General features: G+C 40.1%; 1 protein-coding gene across 15 annotated transcripts in view; it reads left to right on the top strand.

Moving 5' to 3' along the window:
- The window catches only part of ASCC1 (activating signal cointegrator 1 complex subunit 1), a 151115-nt gene that overhangs the window by 93692 nt on the left and 42602 nt on the right, over positions 1–14821 (top strand). For 13 of the 15 annotated variants that reach the window (XM_023547051.2, XM_023547052.2, XM_023547049.2 and 10 more), the window contains one exon: positions 12545–12669. In XM_023547051.2, coding sequence (XP_023402819.1) covers positions 12545–12669 — 125 coding nt within the window. Of the gene's footprint in view, positions 1–12544; positions 12670–14821 lie in introns of those variants that run through there. The other 2 variants (XR_010318123.1, XM_023547058.2) reach the window with 2 other exon arrangements.

Raw genomic sequence — 14821 nt, 5'->3', positions numbered from 1 at the left:
CTTCTTCCTTCAGTACCATCGGTTCCTGATCATATGCCACCTCTTGAAATGGTTGAACGTTGGCTAATTCTTTTTGGTATAATGACTCTGTGTATTCCTTCCATCTTCTTTTGATGCTTCCTGCATTGTTTAATATTTTCCCCATACGATCCTTCACTATTGCAACTCAAAGCTTGAATTTTTTTTCAGTTCTCTCAGCTTGAGAAACGCCAAATGTGTTCTTCCCTTTCGGTTTTCCATCTCCAGATCTTTGCACGTGTCATTATAATACTTCCTTTTTCTTCTCAAGCTGCTCTTTGAAACCTTCTGTTCATTTCTTTTACTTCATCATTTCTTTCTTTTGCTTTAGCTGCTTGACTTTTGAGAGCAAGTTTCAGAGTCTCCTCTGACATCCATCTTGGTCTTTTTTTTCTTTCCCATCTTTTCAATGACCTGTTGCTTTCTTCACGTATGATGTCCTTGATGTCATTCCACAACTCCTTTGGTCTTCAGTCATTAGTGTTCAATGCATCAAATCTGTTCTTGAGATGGTCTCTAAGTTCAGGTGGGATATACTCCAGGTCATACTTTGACTCTTGTGGACTTGCTCTGATTTTCTTCAGCTTCAACTTGAACTTGCACATGAGCAACTGATGGTCTGTTCCAGCCAGCCCCCTGGCCTTGTTCTGACTGATGATGTTGAGCTTTTCCATCATCTCTTTCCACAGATGTAGTCAATTTGATTCCTTTGTGTTCCATCTGGCCAGGTCCATGTGTGTAGTCACCATTTATGTTGGTGAAAAAAGGTGTTTGCAGTGAAGAAGTCATTGATCTTGCAAAATTCTATCATTCGATCGCCGGTGTTGTTTCTATCACCAAGGCCATATTTTCCACTAATGATCCTTTGTTTCCAATTACACATTCCAATCACCAGTAATTATCAGTGCATCCTGATTGCATGTTCGATCAATATCATACTGCAGAAGCTGATAAAAATCTTCTGTTTTTTCATCTTTGGCCTTAGTGGTTGGTGCGTAAATTTAAATAATAGTGGTATTAACTGGTCTTCCTTGTAGGCATAAGGAAATTATCCTATCACTAACAGCATTGTACTTCAGGATATATCTTGAAATGTTCTTTTTGACGATGAATGCAACAGCATTACTCTTCAAGTTCTCATTCCCAGCATGGTAGACTATATGATTGTCTGATTCAGAATGGCCAATACCAGTCCATTTCAGCTCACTAATGCCTAGGATATCGATGTTTATGCATTCCATTTAATTTTTGATGATTTCCAATTTTCCTAGATTCATACTTCATACATTCTAGGTTCCGACTATTAATGGATATTTGCAGCTGTTTCTTCTCATTTTGAGTTGTGCCACACCAGCAAACGAAGGTCCTAAAAGCTTTCCTCCATCCATGTCATTAAAATCGACTCTACTTTGAGGAGGCAGCTCTTCCACATTTGTGTTTTGAATGCCTTCCAACCTGGGGGGCATACCTTCAAGCACTATATCAGACAATGTTCTGCTGTTGTTCGTAGGGTTTTCACTGGCTAATTCTTTTCAGAAGTAGGCTGCCAGGTCCTTCTTCCTAGTCCGTTTTCTATATACCAGCAATAAACAGAACATCACTTTTAAAAAGATGCCATCCATTTACAGTAGCAACAAAAACTATAAGGTTCTTAGGAATAAATATAGCAAAGTTTTTTTTTATGTGCAAGACCTTTTTCAGAAGATTATAAATTGAGAGACTACCTGCATTCAAGGATACAAAGGCTCAGCTTCATGAGCAAGTGATTCTACTCAAAGGGATCTATATAGATTAAATGCAATTATATATTAAGTATGTAACTGAAGTGAAGAGCCAGGAACAGGAGGGGAAAGTATTTAAAAGCCATTGTAGTGGTTCAGGTAAGAAGCAAAAAAGGCCTGAACTAGGGCAGCAGCAATGGGAATCAATACATGGAGGCAAGAATAGTAACATCTTTTTGATTAGGCAGTTTTTTGAAAGTGGAAGATAGGAGTAGGTGAATATGATCCATCGTGATTAAGCTGATTTATCTCAGGAATGCAAAGATGAGTAAAAACCAGGAAATCTAATAATATACTCCCAAATAGGTCAAATTAAAAATAAATATCTAAAGAGATGTTGTCATGGATTGAATTATGTCCTCCCAAAAATGTGTGTATCAATTTGGTTGGGCCATGATTCCCAGTGTTGTGTGCTTGTCCTCCAATTTGTGATTGCAATTTTATGTTAAAGAGGATTAGGGTGGGATTCTAATACCCTTACTAAGGTCACATCCCTGATCCAATGTAAAGGAAGTTTCCCTGGGGGTGTGGCCTGTACTACCTTTTACCTTACAAGAGATAAAAGGAAAAGGAAGCAAGCAGAGACTTGGGGACCTGATACTACCGAGAATAAAGAGCAGGAACAAAGCACTTCCTTTGGACCTGGGGTCCCTGTGCTGAGAAGCTCCTCAACCAGGAGAAGATTGATGACAAGGACCTTCCTCCAGAGCCAAGAAGAGAAATCCTTCCCCTGGAGCCGATGACCTGAATTTGGACTTGTAACCTACTAGACTGTGAGAGAGTAAATTTCTCTTTGCTGAAGCCATCCACTTGTGGTATTTCTGTTATAGCACCACTAGATAACTAAGATAGATGTGTAAAAGGCTTTTGACAAAATTCAACCCATTTTTTAAATTGAAAACTAGAAATAGATGTGTCCTAATAAGATAAATATCTGTTTAAAGCAATAATCAACAGTCATATTGGATGATAACATACTGGTTTATTCTCATTGCAATCAGAAAGAAAACATGTTTGAAAGGAGATATAATTGTCATTATTTGCAGATAACATAACAGTTTGCTAAAAACTTTAAAATTGATAAGAGGTCAGTAAAAGTGCTAACAAGTGGCTGGACAAAAGATAAATATCCAAACTATAAACCAACAGAAGGCAGAGACCAAAGGAAAGCCTGTTACTATCTTATCCAGCAGTACAGGCAAAGATATCAAAATAAGCAACTGCTCACCCGGCCTATTGTGAACTGTAATTGGAGAAGGAGATTACGTAAGGAATCAAGATATAATGCCAATACTTAAAAGGAAACTTTTTTCCCAATATCTTTTACGAATGTCAGAGTTAAAAGACTGAATTAAAATTGATACATGACATTATGCATTTGTCAAAACCCAAAGAACTGTACAACACAAAAAGTGAACCCTGAACACATGCTGTGTACGTTAGTTAATAATAACATATTGATATTGGTTCACCAGTTGTAACAAATGTGCCCATGAATGGAAGATATGAATAATAGGAGAAATGGTATGCAGTGGGGAGAAGGTATATATGGGAACTGTATTTTCTGTGTAATTTTGCTGTTAGCCTGAAAATGCTCTAAAAAATAAAATGTATTTAAAAAAAAAAAGATAAATACCCCAGAATAACTAAGTACTTACAAAGTACCAGGCCCTGTATTAGACACCATAAGAGATACAAAAATGGGTAAAATGGCCCTAACCTTAAGGAGTTTAAAATCTGTTGAAAGAAAGAAGACAGATTTTAAAAGTAGAACAACACTAAGTAGGTGTTCAATATGATGACATGAAAAGGCCACTGCTGGTAAAATATAAATTAATACAAGCTTCCCAGAGAGCAGGGTGACATTTTGTGCCAAGAATTTCATTTTAATTCCGTAATTCTCCCTCTAGGAATTTATCTAATGGAATTAACTGGAAATGTGGACAAATACTTATATGTAAAGGTATCTATTGGAGTATTGTGTATAACAGTAAGCATTGGAAGTAGTCTAAATAGTCATCAAAATGAAATTGATGGGAAATAAACATCTATAGAAGTAGAGAATGCTGTGGAGTGACTAAAAATTACGTCTTGGAAGAGTATTTAATAAAGTGGAAAATGTTCACAAAGAGTATTATGTGTTAAAAGCAGATTACGAAACACTTTGTAAATATATATTTACTTTTTTTCCCCCCAAAACATGTGAAGAGAGAACAGGAGAGCAATAAGCCAGTCAGTCTGGATATATAAACTTATCAGCAGTTTGTCTTGATACCAAGTATTTTTGCTTTCAGCTTATTGTTTTTGGTTTTGTTTTTTTTATAGTGTTGGTATAAGAGGCAAGTGTTGCGTTTGTTCAGGTATACTTGGTCAGGTCATCACGGGCAATGGTAATTAGCATGTGACTGTGAGTGGTAGAATGGTTTGACCAGCTCTGGTTGACTGACAAGCCTGTGCTCATGACAGACCAGAAAAAGGGATTAAGAATAAGTGGATATAGTCTTAAATGCTAACAAGCGGCCATCTAAGATGCATCAATTGGTCTCAACCCACCTGGATCAAAGGAGAATGAAGAACACCAAGGTCACACGATAACTATGAGCCCAAGAGACAGAAAGGGCCACATGAACCAGAGACTTACATCATCCCGAGACCAGAAGAACTAGATGGTGCCCGGCCACAACCGATGACTGCCCTGACAGGGAGCACAGCAGAGAACTCCCGAGGGAGCAGGAGAACAGTGGGATGCAGACCCCAAATTCTCATAAAAAGACCAGACTTAATGGTCTGACTAAGACTAGAAGAATCCCAGTGGTCGTGGTCCCCAAACCTTCTGTTGGCCCAGGACAGGAACCATTCCCGAAGACAACTCATCAGACATGGAAGGAACTGGACAATGGGTTGGAGAGAGATGCTGATGAAGAGTGAGCTACTTGTATCAGGTGGACACTTGAGACTGTGTTGGCATCTCCTGTCTGGAGGGGAGATAGGAGGGTAGAGAGGGTTAGAAACTGGCAAAATTGTCACGAAAGGAGAGACTGAAAGGGGGGCGTGGGCTGACTCATTAGGGGGAGAGTAAGTGGGAGTATGGAGTAAGGTGTATATAAGCTTATATGTGACAGACTGACTTGATTTGTAAACTTTGACTTAAAGCACAATAAAAATTATTTTTAAAAAAAGTGGATATATACTCTTCTACAAAGTTTGATGAAAAGAAGATGAGAGGTGGATAGATTTGTGTGTTTGCATATATATGTATATGTATGTATGGAGCCCTGGTGGCAAAGTGGTTGAGACCCTGGCTGCTAACCAAAAGGTTGGCAGTTTAAATCCACCAGGCATTTCTTGGAAACCTTATGGGGCAGTTCTACTCTGTCCTATAGGATCAGTATGAGTTGAAATAGACTCGATGGCAACGAGTTTATGGGTATGTAGGTATATATCAGAATTGAATTTCACAGTTATGCAGCCAACATCATTACGAATAGTTTCCCATCTCCCTTTCATAGCCAAGCTTCTTTTTATGTTGTTTTATAAAAATCAAGCCTTAAAAATGGCTAAAGTGAAAATTAAGTGACTCTCTTGCGCCCTGTTCTGACTCCCAGTTTTCCTCTCCAGAGCAAACACTGTGAAGAGTCATTTTGTATGCATATTATTTTACACAAATGGGACCACATTATGCATTCTGTTCTGCAGTTTGTTCCTTTTGTGAAATACAGCTTGGCCATTACTTTTATGGCAGTGTGTATTAAAAAAAAAAAAAAAAAAACCCGTTGCTGTCAAGAACTGCCCCGCATGGTTCCGAGGAGCACCTGGGGGATTTGAACTGCTGACCTTTTGGTTAGCAGCTGTAGCTTTTAACCACTACCCCACCAGGGTTTCCTCAGTGTGTACAGATCCTGTGAGATACTGCTGGATCAGTCCTTCTGAGCCACAGCCATTGTACCATAAGACTTCTTTGTTCAAAAATCTCGCATCATTTCACATTCATATTCCTCAGTCTAACATTCAGGACCTTCCAGTATGACACCAACTCAGTATTTCAGTTTTATCTTCCATTTTCTTATACCTGCTCCAGGTTCCAGCCAGCTTCACTACTTGTTGACGGTCCTTTGTGTCTTTGTTAATATCTTTTCTTGTGGCTGAAATTTCCCTCATGTTGCTCCTTGCCTGTTTGTGCCCAAATGCTGTCTGTCTTTCCTTCTTCCTGTCCTTCCTTTTTTTCTCCAGTAGACTGTAAGATTATCAAGAACGGGCGTATGTCTTTTTTAGCCTCGTTCACCCAGGGCCTTTTACAACATATGGCTCATAGTAGATGTTCACTGAATGTTTATTAAGACATTTATTCATTCAGCTGATATACAAAGATGATTTCAGCACAGATAGCTCCTGTTCTAAGCCCATCTTCCTCGTATCCTATTCTGGTCCCAACGCAGCTGTAATCTCTTCCACTTTTAAATTACTCAAAGCGCCTTGTATTGCTTATGTCATGACCAAAGTCTATGTATAGTCTCATATAAAAATAAAAACAAAAATTTTGTTATCTTAACAGATTATAAGCTGTTTAAGAACAAGTCCAGCTTGTTTAATTTTTTATTCTTATAGCGACTAGCATAATGCCTGTGTACACAGAAGTATTAATTGAATACAACTGTATTAAATTGAAAAAATAAACAGAAGCCCGGACTGTGCACTTTCTGGTGACTCAGTAATCATTGTGCAGCTCAACTCCATGTCTGGAGATCGCTCGGGAGTGCCAGAGCTCTGTAGTACTTAGAGGCCTTTAAAATGAGAGTTTAGATTCACAAATTAAGAACTGGCTTCTGTTTTCAAACCTAATGCAACTGCCTAAATGATCAAGCTGCTTGGGAATAATTTACTATTTTTTTTCACAGCAGCCCTGAATTACTTTTACTTCACTTATGAGGAAGCAAAGGCATAGAGAAACTTTGTGACTCATTCATAGTCAAACAGGAAGGGGTCAATGAAGTGAGAATTGAAGGAACAGAAATATGGTGATGTGTTGTCAAATATAGTATCCATGACATTGACCTGCAGATTTTAGTGATTATGCCCAAGTACCCTTAAGTTCTCTTAAACTCCAAAATAGCTATCCCTGTGAATTTATTCATGCATGCAGCAGGTGTATATGGGGTACACTGGTACAGTGAATGAGGTGAAGACCTAGCCTTCACGGAGGGTATAGTGAATTGGTAACAGCAGACCCGGGTGCCCAGGGGACTTGGCTTCTGGTCTCAAGCTGGTCTCACATTCATATTCCTCAGTCTAACATTCAGGACCTTCCAGTATGACACCAACTCAGTATTTCAGTTTTATCTTCCATTTTCTTATACCTGCTCCAGGTTCCAGCCAGCTTCACTACTTGTTGACGGTCCTTTGTGTCTTTGTTAATATCTTTTCTTGTGGCTGAAATTTCCCTCATGTTGCTCCTTGCCTGTCGGTGCTTCATATCCTCCTGTGTAAACTGAGAAAGCTACAAGAGAACTTTTTAAAGGACTTTAATCTCTTTAAAGTTCTAAATCAATATATTGGGCAGAAACTCTAGTTTTCTAGAAGGACAAAGCTGGTTTTCTTGAATTTAATCCGTTTAATTTTCCTCTTCTAGCATTTCCTGCTCCCTGTTCCTACATAGCTGTACTCCTGCCCACTTTTCTTTTTAATAAAGAGAACAGTGAGGCATCGTTCTGCTGTGATTTGTGATTGAGGTGGATTTTGCAGTGTCATCTTCATGTTCAGACTTAAACGCGGTGTTGTACTAGTTAGAAACATTTCAGAATCTCTACAGTTTTGTGGTGGTAACAGAAACTTTTAGACCCCCTGTAATGTAGGCCTTTGTCTGGAAATCCATGTGTGTAATTAACTGGTTTAGAGTTACCGGCAGCATGAGAGTATTTTATCTTCCCCTTCGGAATTTAGGGACATGCCCGTTTTCAGGAATCAGTCCTCTTTCTCCCTTACCAATATTTTGTTGGTTAGCCTTTCTCATTGCTGGTTTAAACTACTCTAAAAGCTATTTAAAATGATGTTTTAGAAAAAAAGTTAATGACATGGAAAAGTAATCGGTGTATATTAAGTGACATAAGGAGATGATAGAAAAGTATGTTCTAGTCTTTTTAAAATTGATGTATATGCATAGAAAAAGGTTGAAAGAATACATGTCAAAAAGTTAACAGTGTGTATCTGTGGATGGTGAGGCTATATTTTCCTGTTTATGCTTTGCTGCATTTTCCATAACTTCTACGATGAACATTTTTTTGTATTCAGGAAAAAAAGATAATTCTGTAAGGAAGAAGGAAATGATACAACGTCTCTCTTAACTGGTTTCCATGCCTCTATTTTTCCTGTGCATGTTACTTCTTAAAAACCCTCGCAGGCTTTCTATGTTGACCAAATAAGATTCCAACCCTTCCTGGCCCACACGGGGCCCTCAAAACATGGTTTCAGCCTACCTTTCCATCTTGTCGCTGTCCTTCTCTCTCTCTGAAATTTCTCACAAATCCTTAAATGCGTTGTGTTCTTTGACATTCAGTTGTTAGTTGCTCAGAACAAAATTCTTTTATATTCCTTCAACTTCTGACCCCGTTGTATCAGAAAATCTACCGCTTCTCACCACCTCCACTGCTACCACCTCCATAGTCTCCTAACTGGCTTCCTGCTTCCATCCTTGCGTCCGTCACAGTCTGCCCTCTACATGGTAGCCACAGTTGTTTTTTTTTTTTAATGTCAATCAGATTGTCATTTCTCTGCCAAACGTCCTCTAAAAGCTCACTTAGAGCAAAAGCTTTGCAAGAGACTGAGGGCCCTATGTGGTCCTCCTTACCTCTCCGGTATCATCACCCCTCTCCCCAGTTTCACTCCACACACAGGCTTCCCCACTATTCCTCACTCATATCTCACCTATGCCTGCCTCATATGTCTATAGTTATTGTTCCCTTTCTCTGGTATGCTGTTCCCTCAGGTCTCTGCTCAAATGTCACCTCCTTTATTAGAGAGACCTTCCCTGGTCACTCTATCTAAAATAGCACACTCAGGGATCTGGGGTCTTAAAAGCTAGCAAGTGGCCACCTGAGATACATTAATTGATCCCAACCCACCTGGAGCAAAGGAGAATGAAGAACACCAAAGACACAAGGAAGATATTAGCCCAAGAGACAGAAAGGGCCACATAAACCAGAGACTCCATCAGCCTGAGATCAGAAGAACTAGATGGTGCCCAGCTACCACCACCAACTGCCCTGACAGGGAACACAACAGAGAGTCCTCGACAAGAGAAGAGTGAGGTGTGGAACTCAAAGTCTAGTAAAAAGACCAGATGTAATGGTCTGACTGAAACTGGAGAGGCCCCGGAAGACACGGCCCCCGGACTCTGTTAGCCCAGAAATGAAACCATTCCCAAAGCCAACTCTTCAGACAAAGATTAGACTGGACTGTAAGACGTAAGACATAAAATGATACTTGTGAAGAGAGTACTTCTTAGCTCAAGTAGATACATGAGACTAAATGGGCAGCTCCTGTCTGGAGGTGAGATAAGAAGGCAGAAAGGGACAGGAAGGAGCTGGTTGAATGGACACAGGAAATCCGAGGTGGAAAGGAGGAGTGTGTTGTCACATTATAGGGAGAGCAACTAGGGTCATATAACAATATGTGTATAAATTTTTTGTATGAGAAACTAACTTGAACTGTAAACTTTCACTTAAAGCGCAATAAAAAAAATACGAAAGTTGAAAAATAAGTAAATGGATAAAATAGCACACTCATTCCCCAATCACAGTCTGCTCCCTCCTTTCTATTCCCTTTTCTTTATGGTGCTTACCACCACTTGACAGAGTGTATGTGTAGTTCCTTACTATCTGTCTCCTACTAGAATGTGAGCTGCTTAAGGACAGGGATTTTTTTTTTTAATTGTACTTTAGAAGAAGGTTTACAGAGCAAATTAGTTTATCATTAAAGGGCAGTCATTTGTTTTGTTTACCTCTATACAGTAAGACCTGTGAAAGCCAAAATGTGTGTAAGACAGAAACCTGTCAAAGAAGGAAAACGCAAATATTTTCCACTAATAGGGAGCAACAGAAAAGTGGTAAGATTGCACTCTGTCAAAGGCAGAAAACTTGCAAGACCCGGAAAAACAAGACAGTCCCATCAAGTTCCTGCTTGCACAGGTTTTGTTGTATTTCCACCACCTACAAGAACATTAGGAGGCCTGGTGGTGTAGTGGTTAAAAGCCCGGCTGCTAACCAAAAGGAAGGCAGTTTGACTCCATCAGCCACTCTTTGGAAACTCTGGGGGGCAGCTGTACTCTGTCCCGTAGGGTTGCTATGAGTCTGAGTCGACTCAATGGCAATGGGTTTTTTTTTGGTGTGACATCAGGAACTGAGGTGGCACAGTGGTTAAGCGCTCGGTTGCTAATCAAAAGGTTGGCAGTTCCAATCCCCCAGCTGCCCCATGGGAGAAAGATGTGGCAGGCTGCTTCCGTAAAAATTACAGCCTTGAAAACTCTATGGGGCAGTTCTGCTCTGTCCTGTAAAGTTGTTATGCATTGGAATCAACTTGACGGCAGTGGGTTTTGGGTTTTTATGAGGACATCAACCCTTCCTGTCTCCTTTGAGGTTGTCCTCTATTAATTTCCTCTATTGCCTAAAATTTCATCTTTCTCCTCTCTTGGATAATTTATTGTCAGTAAGCACTTTTAATTCTTGTTCTCATTGAAAAATACAGCCTTTCCTCAATTCAACATTCTGTTTGTCAGAAATAAATAGGCAGTTTTTGCTCCCTTTCTTACTTTGCTTTTCTGTAGTATTGTACTGATTATCACTCGCCCCCCAACCTTGTAACTCTCCTTTCAGCCTCTCTGATACCACACTTTCCTGGTCTCTCTTTTCTTCTTCCCTCGTCCTTATCAATTGTCGTTGCTGGTTCCTTCTCTGCCCCTTAAATAGAAGTATCCCGTAGGGCTCTGTTCTTAGCGTTCATCTTGGCTTAGTCTGAATTCATCCAGATGACTGCCTCTATCCCATGATTTTAACCACTGTTTTTGCACTGAGGACTCCAGGATCTGTATCTACTCCCCAGATTTTTCTCTTGAGTTCCAGACTCATATTTCCATCTCTCCCCGGACATGTCCTTCCTGACATCCTGCCACACATGCAAAATCATACACAGTATTAACCTTCCTACAACAACACAGCACAACTTAGCAATAGCAGTTGCTTCTCCATAACTCCTCACCTTGGTCAGTGACCACCTGGTCGTTTAGGGTAGACGCTTGAGAGTCATTCTCAGCTTCCTCTCCGCTAACACTGCCGCATCTGAATAAACACCAGGACCTATCAGCTTCTCTCTCACCTAGCTCTTCGGAATCCATCCCCTTGTCTCAGTTCTCACTGTCCCTGCTGTAGTGCAGGTCTTCATCATTTTCCCCTTTATACTGCAGTCATTAAGACACGCATGGTCTCTGAAACCAGACTGTATGGGTTCTAATTCTTCTCAACCACTTATTAGTTACGTGACCTTGATCAAGTTTTATGACCGCTGTGTGCCTCAGTTACGTCATTGGTAAAATAGGGTAATTTATTGTGAGGATGAAATGATTTAATAGCTATAAAGTGCTCAGAACGGTGCCTGACGCGTAATAAACGTTTGTTGTTTTTCCTACTGTTGCAGTAGCTGCCTAGATGACCTCTGTGCTGCTGGCCTCTTCGCTTCTGATGCACTTTCCACTCTGCCACAGGAGTCGGCTCTCAGAAATGTACTTCTGACCACACCATTCCCTTTTCAGTAACCTTTCTGTGGCTTCTCAAGTCAGATCACTACTTATAATGCAGCTCATCTCCATTCTATTACAGCCATAATAAATAATTGGCAGTTTTCCAAAGGTGGGATGGTTTTATATGCCTGGCCATCTTTGCATATGTTGTTTCTTCTGCTTTGAGGGCCCTTCTTTCCTTCTTTTCCTGGTTTTATCCACAAGCCTTTAATAATCTTTCAAGACCAAGTTCAAACCTCCTGTGAAAACATGGCCCTCTCCAGGTAGAGCTGATCACTCCTTTTGTTGTGCCACATAACACTCGCCATGATATATTACAATTATTTGTTTCTGTGACTGTCCTCTTGACAAGACTGTGAGCTCCATGATGGTGGGAGCTGCAGCGTTTTCTTCTTACTCTTAAATGCAAGGTCTTGTATGGTGATAGCACAGAGTACGTAGATGCTCCACCAAGTACCGAAACCCAGACCTGTTGCCGTTGAGTTAATTCTGACTCATAGTGACCCTGTAAGACAGAGGACCATAGTTTTACACAAATAACGTACACCGTCTGTGTCTGCCAATTGAGCCCTCCTCTCATGAGGTATTTTCGTAAGTGTGCTATGCTAATTTTTTTTTTTAACAGCAACATGTGAAAAAAAATTGGCATAGTGGCACTTATGAAAATACCTTGCGGGGGAGAGGCAAGATTGGCAAACAAACACAGAAGGCGCGTGTTATTTGCATAAAATGCAGTAGAACCGCTATAGGGTTTCCAGGGCTGTAATCTTTATGCAAGCAGACTGTCACATCTTTCTCCTGCAGAGCAGCTGGTGGGTTCCAACTGGATTAGGTTAGCAGCTGAGCACTTAACCACTGTGCCACCAAAGATCCTTAGATGTTCCATAAATATTGTTAAATTAGTAATCAGGGGTTCAGGGGTGTGTTAAGATTTCTGTAATTTTTTCCTTAATTTCTCTAGGCTTCAGGAATTAGCTGACCGAGTGCTGGAACGTTTTCAGTCATCCGGACTAATAGTGAAAGAGTGGAATAGTGTGAAACTCCACGCTACAGTCATGAATACGCTGTTCAGGAAAGACCCCAATGGTAAGTCCTCCATAGGACTGCAACACAGTTTGTGAACAGCAAGGCCTTGTGGTATCCCTGGGGTTTAAATAGAATGGGCTGTCAAGGAAGCTCGGATATACTTTGTTTTTTAGCTCTTTTTTTGATGTGCCCAGTGGAAGTGGGCAGGGACATATCTAGCAAGGTAATGTGGTATTCCAGACCTTTTGCTTCTGTCACACATAGAGTTGCCAAATTTAGCAAATAAAAATACAGAATGTGTGGTTAAATGTGAATTTCAGGTAAACAACAAAACATTTTTTAATAAGAGGATGTTCCGTGCAATACTGGTGCCTTTTTTTCCTGCAGTTTTTTTCATCATCCTTAACAGAAACTCAGCACTTCTTAAGCAGTTACTCCCCATTTCCCTTTCCCGTCTGTCCCATTTGTGCCTTTTTTAAAAGGAGGGAAGATAAAAAAAAAAAAAGGTTAGCTAGTAGTTAGTTCTTAAGTTCTTGTTATCACAAATTACGTCTCAATACATGGTGTGCCATAAGCACATTTATGCATTTGTGACATTTTTGGTTGTCATGATTCGGGGCAGGGGGAGTTCTTGCTGGCATTTAGTGTGTGGAGGCCAGGGATGCTGCCGAACATTCTACAGTGCATCAGCCCGCCGCCCACAACAAGGAGTTATTCAGCGTAAAATGTCAACAGCACCGAGGTTGAGAAACCCTGGGTTAGAGTGATAATTTTTTCTCTTAGAATCTTAGCCTTCATATAAGAATGTCTTGTTTTCAGCCTTGATTTTGGATGATAATCTGCTTTTCAAAAGGAGTTCTTCTTTTCCTCCTATCCCCAACCCCCAAGCGAGAGCTTCTCTAGCACAATTCAGCATCTGGTTAGAAGCCACACGTTCAAGCTTCACGTGGGTTTTTCTTCCAAGGCCTGTTGTTTAAAGCATATAGCACCATAATCCCATATTTAGATTTTATTTAGTCTGTTAGGACTCTTACCTTGGTTTTAGAAATCTAGGTTGGAAAAGGACTCCATCAAGACTTGAGCTCATGTATGATTTGTAGTCTTATAGTTTATGAAAATTTACGTGCTCTTTTTTTTGTCAAGGCAAAAGTTGTTATTTCTCTCAGATATACCAGAGACCCCAACTGGAAATCATTTAATGATAGCCCCATTTGGTTAGAGCCTTGTAAGACCAAGAGACGTATAAACCTATTGCCATCTAGTAGAACTGCCCTACAGGATTTCCAAGGAGCAGCCGGTGGATTCTGCCAGCCTTCTGGTTAGCAGCCGAGCTCTTAACCATTGCACTACCAGGGCTCCGAGAGACATATGTAGCTATCCAGTTATCAGTTCTATAGTATTTAATGTTTTGTGATACTAGATTGTATTTTATTTAAAACTTTTCTAAATAAATTATTATTTTGCCTTTGGGAACATTGAGATCAAAAAAGTTTCAAAGAACCTGGTCAAAACCAATAGACTCTTGTTTGAGTAGTTAATAGAATCCAAAGCTCTGGATTTGTTCTTGTTCTGATAGAGTACATTTCTTTTATTTGAATAGTACTGCAGAAGTCTGGAATATTCAAGATATTTATGTGTTATAATTTACCCTATATCATGAAAATGTTTAAAGGGGTTTGGAGTATTTGCTTTGGACATCAGCTTTAATTTTAGAAAACACAGTAAGATACCTTGACGTGATGTATATTTTAACATTATTATGTAAACAAAGAGCTACAGATCTCTGTAAAACCAAAAAAAAACCCAAGACCCGTAGCTGTTGAGTTGATTCCAACTCATAGCGACCCTATAGGATAGAGTAGAACTGCCCCATGTGGTTTCCAAGGAGTGACTGGTAGATTTGAACTGCCGACCTTTTGGTTAGCAGCCAAACGCTTAACCAGTTTGCCACCAGGGCTTCACAGATCTTTATAGTACACACCAAATTAATTGGTTCAAAAGATGTATCTAATACTATCCAATAGAACTTTCTGTGGTGATGGACATAGCCTGTATCTTTGCTGTCCAATATGGTAGCCACTGTCTAACCAAAACCAAACCCAGTGCCGTCGGGTCAATTCCAACTCACAGTGACCCTATAGGACAGAGTAGAACTGCCCCATAGTTTCCAAGGAGCGCCTGGCGGATTCAAACTGCCGACCCTTTGATTAGC

Source organism: Loxodonta africana, chromosome 16 (genome assembly GCF_030014295.1).
Source record: "Loxodonta africana isolate mLoxAfr1 chromosome 16, mLoxAfr1.hap2, whole genome shotgun sequence".
NCBI lineage: Eukaryota > Metazoa > Chordata > Mammalia > Proboscidea > Elephantidae > Loxodonta > Loxodonta africana.
Note: the sequence above shows the minus strand (reverse complement) of the source record. Positions and strands in the feature narration are given on the sequence as shown.